This window comes from Panthera pardus, unplaced genomic scaffold, assembly GCF_024362965.1.
Source record: "Panthera pardus isolate Hobbes unplaced genomic scaffold, ASM2436296v1 HiC_scaffold_25, whole genome shotgun sequence".
In the NCBI taxonomy this organism is placed as follows: domain Eukaryota; kingdom Metazoa; phylum Chordata; class Mammalia; order Carnivora; family Felidae; genus Panthera; species Panthera pardus.
Genome location: NW_026526821.1, coordinates 30,091,866 through 30,097,865, shown reverse-complemented (window position 1 = coordinate 30,097,865; position 6,000 = coordinate 30,091,866). Strand labels below are relative to the sequence as shown.

The 6,000-nt window shown below is 47.3% G+C and overlaps 1 protein-coding gene across 2 annotated transcripts in view; it reads left to right on the top strand.

The window, feature by feature from the left end:
* The first annotated feature begins 2,031 nt into the window (after positions 1–2,031).
* The window catches only part of DNAAF9 (dynein axonemal assembly factor 9), a 131,329-nt gene continuing 127,360 nt past the window's right edge, over positions 2,032–6,000 (top strand). Inside the window, exon 1 of one of the 2 annotated variants that reach the window (XM_053890397.1) lies at positions 2,032–2,451. In XM_053890397.1, the coding sequence (XP_053746372.1) occupies positions 2,369–2,451 (83 nt within the window). In that variant the 5' untranslated portion in view covers positions 2,032–2,368. The remainder of the gene's footprint in view (positions 2,452–6,000) is intronic. The other variant, XM_019462662.2, reaches the window with a different exon arrangement.

Genomic DNA, 6,000 nt, shown 5'->3' with positions numbered 1-6,000 from the left:
TATTGCTAGTGAGAATGTAAATGGTGCAGCTGCTTTGAAAAATAGTTTGGAAGATCCTCAAAAGCTTAAAGAGTTACTGTATGATCTAGTAATTTTAGGCCTAGGTAATACACCCAGGAGAACTGAAAACATATGTCTCACTAGAACTTGTACACTAATGTTTTCATAGCAGCATTAGCTAAAAAACATAGTAAAAATGTGGAAATAACGTCAATGTACATCAACTGATAAGTGGATAAGACGTGATTTATCCATGCAATGGAATATTATAACCATAAATGTGAAGTTTTCATACATGCTACAACATAGATGAATCTTGAAAACATTATGCTAAATGAAATGTCAGTCACGAAGGACCACATAGTTATAATTCCATTTGTAGGAAATGTTGAGAATGGACAAATCCATAAAGAGAGAGAAAGATTCATGGTTGCCTAAGGCTGGGACCATTGGAGAGAAATGGGGGAATGGCTGCTTTAAGGTGTAGGTTTTCTTGTTGGGGCGATGAAAATGTTCTAAGCTTGGTTGTGTGTGTTCTAAGCTTGGTGACTGTACAAATTTGTGAACACACCCATAGAACTGCAAAAAAAAAAAAAAAAAAAGTAAAGAAAATAGCAACCATCGCAAGAACTGAAAAGGTTGTATTTGATAAATCCCATGGCTGTGTCCTTGAATTTGTCACAAGTCCCAACTCCTATCACTAATGGTAGCTGGGAGTTGAATCTTGAAAGGATTGTGAACTTCAGATTAAAAAAAAAAATTGAACTCAGTATCTGATGCAGAAAAAGATGAACTTCTCTGCCTGCAAAGGAGAGTTGTACTTGTAAAGCACAGCCTCCCTGAACAAAGCCAGAGGTGATCTTATATGTTTTGGGAAGCCCCGCGTTCAGGGATTGGAGGTATTTCAGAAGCAGAAGCATCCAGCTCCCTATGAACTGACTTCCAGCAGTGTTAGTGTGGTCTCTAAGGCAGCTGAAGACCCGGCTAACTTCTGAAGCTTGGTCACCCGAGCGAGACACTTGCTGATTGGCTTATGTCTTGAAGCGTGGAGCTGCCAATGATTGGCTGACTTTCAGAAGCTAGGGGCTGTCATTGATTTACTAACTTTCAGATGCATAGTTACCGGAGTGAAGCTATTGTTGACTGGCTGATTTTCTGAAGCATAGCCACTGGAGTGAAGCAGTCACTGATTGGCTGATTTTCAGAGCTTGTGTTTTGATGTGAAATTATCTCTAAATAATGGTAGTTACTTGTTCACGACTCGAAATTTGAGCCAAGAGAAGTCCTTTTTTGAATAGGAATACGTACTTTTAATTTCTAGTCCTTTCTTTTGGTCTTCCCTCAGCTAAACCTGCTGGAAGATCTATAGGTATTATCCAGATCTTTTTATTTGCAGAGTTAGGATATTTCAACTAGAGTTACCGTTTAAGCGATTTAAGCTCCAATTACCTTGGAGGAAAAATTGTTCTAATATTTTTGTAATTGCAAAAAGATGGATACGGGGCACGTAAGGCATCCTGACAAGTCAATATGGGACGCAAAACAAAATCGAAATATGTCCTGCATAAGTGAAACTCCTGATAACCCTAACAATTAAGTATTTCCCCCATTTTACACACGAAAAGACTGAGTCTCGGTGCATTAGGTTTCTCGTAAGGACAGGTCGAGCCAGGATCTGAACAGTAAAGGGCAGGGATCCTCTGAGAACCTATGAGCCCCTGACGCCCATGCCCTGCGCACGAGTGTGAGCACACTGCTAACCTGAGGTCGGCTAGGAATCGGCAGGATGTTTGAAGGGAGGGTGCGCAATTGATTAGCAGCGGGGAAGGAAAGAGCAGCGAGGCACCGGCCTGGGACATCTGGAGGACCGGGAGGAGAACCCGGGCAGTGCCTTAGGTTCTCGCGGCGCCCCGGGACCTGGCTGCTGCAGCGGAAGGCTTCGCTGGAGGCCGAAGCCGGCAGAGTGGGGCGGGACGCGGTAAGGCCCCGCCCCCGGGCGCGTCCGTGTGCGTGGCTGGGGGCGCAGCAGAGTCCCACTCCATGATGCGGGATCTGAGGACAGGGCAGAGCCCTGGCGTGGAAGCCCTCACCGTAAGGACCGGCATTCCCAACGTCCCGCCGGGCCGCCTCGCAGCTTAAGGAGGGCGCGGCCCTGCCGCGGTGCGCCCACCCTCATCCCAGCGGGTGCCGACGCCCCCATCCACGCTCTGTGCGCGCCTCCGGCCCCGCCCCCGCCTCGACGTGCCCCCCGCGCGCCGCGCCCCCCGCCCACCCGACACGCCCAGCCGCCCCGCCCGGCAGCCGCGGGCCTGGAGCTGCCCCACGGGCCTGAGCGACCCTCGCAGCCGCAGCGTCCTCCTCCGCCGCCATGGACGTGTATCCCCCGCACCGGCTGGGGCTGCTCCGCGGGCGGTTCCCCGGCGGCCCCGGCCGCGGGTCGCCCTCCGTCAGGTACGCGGGCCGATGCCGCAGAGGGGAGGCCGGGCTGGGGGTTGCGGACTGTTGGGGTCTGGCGACGCCTCCCGCCGTAGGGCGTGGTCCGACATGGCTTCCTTGCAGATGGTATTCCCTAAACGGCTGCCAGAGAAACGTTTCCCCAGGAACGGCGCCGTGTGTAGCGGCTCCCACAATGGCTCCCCTGTAGACAACTCCACAGCGTCTCCTCTATAGAGACCCCCTACTATGACATCTCCGCCTCCGTAGGTTTCTCCCAGAAAAGATTTCCCTGTGGAGAACCCCCGCAGTGGGTTCTGTATGCGTAACTCATTTGCCTTCCCCTTGGAATATTTCCCCCAGAAAAGGTTATCTGTGGAGCCCCCCCCCCCCCACAGTATTCCCCTGGATATAACCCCCAATTCGGTTCCCCCAGAAACGGCTTCCGTATAAATCTCTCCTACAGTAGGTCTTCTCTAGAGCCTTTCCCTTGACAGCCGCGTCCCTAAAGAGTGCCCCCCTCCCGCCCCCTGCATATACACACGCTGACAGCATCTTCCTTATTGCGCATTCCCCCACCTCCCCATGCCCCAGCCTGCATCGCGACGCACCCTCATTCCACAATAGGGAGCTCAGGTTGGGGGAAGGTGGAGGTCATTAGGCTCGCAGGAGAGAAAACTAACCGGACAAATAGGAAAAAGAGGCCAGAACTCCCAAAATTAGCGGACCCCAACCCCTGAGGAATTGGCAGACCCCAAGCCCCTGAGGTTAGAGACCGAGCCTCTGGGTGCTTCGGTATGGGGATATTGGGGAGGGTCCCCGCCCCCTTTCGTTAAAGGAAGACCCATTTCCGATTTCTGCTCCCAGTGCCTTTGGGGCTGACCTTGATAGTCTGGGCATTGTTTGCGATGGAGCTGTTATGGGGCCGCCCGCAGAGTATGGAGATTGGAATGAAGGAGCATTTGCGGCCGAGATCGTTGAGAGGGAAGAAAGGAGAGAGAGCGAAATGGGCTTTGGGACTGCTAAACTGTCATTAAATCAGAAGAGCGATTTTTTGTTTTCCTTTTTCTGTATTTTAGCAGTTTAGCAAAGAAAATATGTTCCCTTGAAAGGAAGCTGTTAACTTATATGTTAAAATGGCTTTTCTTGTATTCTTGTTACGGTACTTAAAGCATTGTATTTTTAACTTTTTGCTCGCCAATCTGTTTTGTTTTTGTTTTGTTTTAACAAGAACAAATTCACGGAGAGCAAGAACTAAATCTTAGAATCCTGTATCTCTCTTACTTCCTGGCATTCCTTCCCCCACGCCAGCAACTAATGCACATTTGTTGAGTGAATAAAGAATGGAGGAGGTAGGGCTAGATACCCATTTGCATTTGGGAGTCCTAATTTGCTTCAAATTTGGCAGGTGACATTGTTGGAACTCCTGCTCTGCCCTTCAGTGGAATTCCTTGTGTTCCAAGTGTTTAGCTGCTTATGGTAACCATCTCCAATCTGTCCTAACATTTCTGGCAGCCACTTTCACTGTTAGAAAATATTTGAACTCTGTACAGAATAGAAACTGTGGAGGATACTTTTTTTTTTTTAAGTAGGCTCCATTCCGAACAGTGGGCTTGAACTCGTGACCCTGAGATCAAGAGTTGCATGCTCTACCTGCTAAACTAGGTAGACACTCCTGCACAGAATACTTTAGAATTTAAAGCAGCCATCCATTAAATCTAAGCTCTGTGTAGAAGTGGGGTTGATCCTAGATCATCTTCAGCTTAGGAATCTTGAGTCTTTGAAACTTTTAGGAGAAAAAGCTTCTCAGTGAGGGGCGCCTGGGTGGCTCAGTCGGTTTGATCGACCGACTTTGGCTCAGGTCATGATCTCACGGTCCGTGAGTTCGAGCCCCGCGTCAGGCTCTGGGCTGCCAGCTCAGAGCCTGGAGCCTGTTTCGGATTCTGTGTCTCCCTCCCTCTCTCTCTGACCCTCCCCTGTTTATGCTCTGTCTCTCTCTGTCTCAAAAATAAATAAACGTTAAAAAAAAAAAAAAAAAGCTTCTCAGTGAAATCCATCTCTAACTGCTGCCTTTCTTGTTTCTAGGAGCATGACAGTGCACAGCATTTTTTTTTAATTAGTATTTGTATGTTAGATTAATGTTGTTAATCATAAACTCTGAATCTTAAGTGGTTTGAGTGAAACTTGTTAGTCCTCAGACAAAGGATAGTGCAAGGAACCGCAAGGCCTGGCTGTTCTATATACCTTTGGTAAAAGAAATTTAGTCAAGGTTCCTCTCCTTTATCCTACCTCCACAGAACTGATAGTCCTCAGACAAAGGATAGTGCAAGGAACCGCAAGGCCTGGCTGTTCTATATACCTTTGGTAAAAGAAATTTAGTCAAGGTTCCTCTCCTTTATCCTACCTCCACAGAACTGAACATGCTTTTCTTACTCATTTAAGCCTTTACCTGACTTTGGGCATTGAATGGCAGGTATGGGCTTAGCACTTTCCTGTCACCCATATTTGGCTGCTTTGCTGCACTCTGACTCCTGACTGATGAGAGAGGCAGGCCTAACTGGTGAAGTCACATTCCTAAAGACCCATAGATAGTACTTTGCAAGTGTGTGGTTCTCTTCTAGCAATGGAGTTCATTTTCACAAATGGAGAATAGAGATCAGGAGTTAAAATGATACTTAGAACTAGAAGCTTCTTTATCAGGATATGGTAGTCATCATTGTTGCCCATCAACTATTTTTGGCTTCCACCTCCTGGGCATGTGCTGCAATTATACTTGCTTGCCCCCTTGAAGTTGGGTATGGCCTTATGAGTTGTCTTTGATGAGTGAAGTGTGCTCAGAAATGGTAAAAGCTTCTGGTGTGTAATTTGCCACTATCTCTCCCTCTCTTATGGTGACTGTTAGTGCTTCAGCTGGTGGCTTGTCCATTAGTCTGGTACCCCAGAGCAAACCTCCAGGTAACCTATGTTTGACATGTAGAGCAAGTAGTAAACCTTCATTGTTTAAAACCACTGAGATTTTGGAGTTGTTACCAAGTAACTATCTTGACTTGTACTAAGGAACCAGTGGAAATAGCTGAAATATGCTTCCCTCTTTCAAAAATCTTTTTCTGCAGAGGGACCTGATCCTGCTCAGGACTTGTTTATTGGTTTAAATTTTACTGGTCTTTATACACATATCACCTGTGCTAGGTGTTGTGGATTCAGACAAGGCAGGCCCTGCCCTCAAAGAGCTCCTTTATAAGTGAAAAGAGAAATAGCAAAAATCATAATAAATAGCGTTGAGAAGAAAAAGGGCTGAAGGAACACTAATGTTGGAAGGCATAGTCGGTTTTGAGCTCAACTGTTGGAAGGATGAGGTTGCCATTACCTATACTGGAAACACTGGAATTAGAGCAGGTTTGTAGAGAAAATAGAGTTCAGTTTTGGCTTTATTCATTTTGAGTTGCCTAATAGATATCCAGATGGAGATATTAGATCTGGAGTTGAGGAGAAAGACTGGGACTGGAACTACCATGCTGATGACTCCCACATTTTTATTTTGTCTATGAGACTGGGTAGAGATCCAGG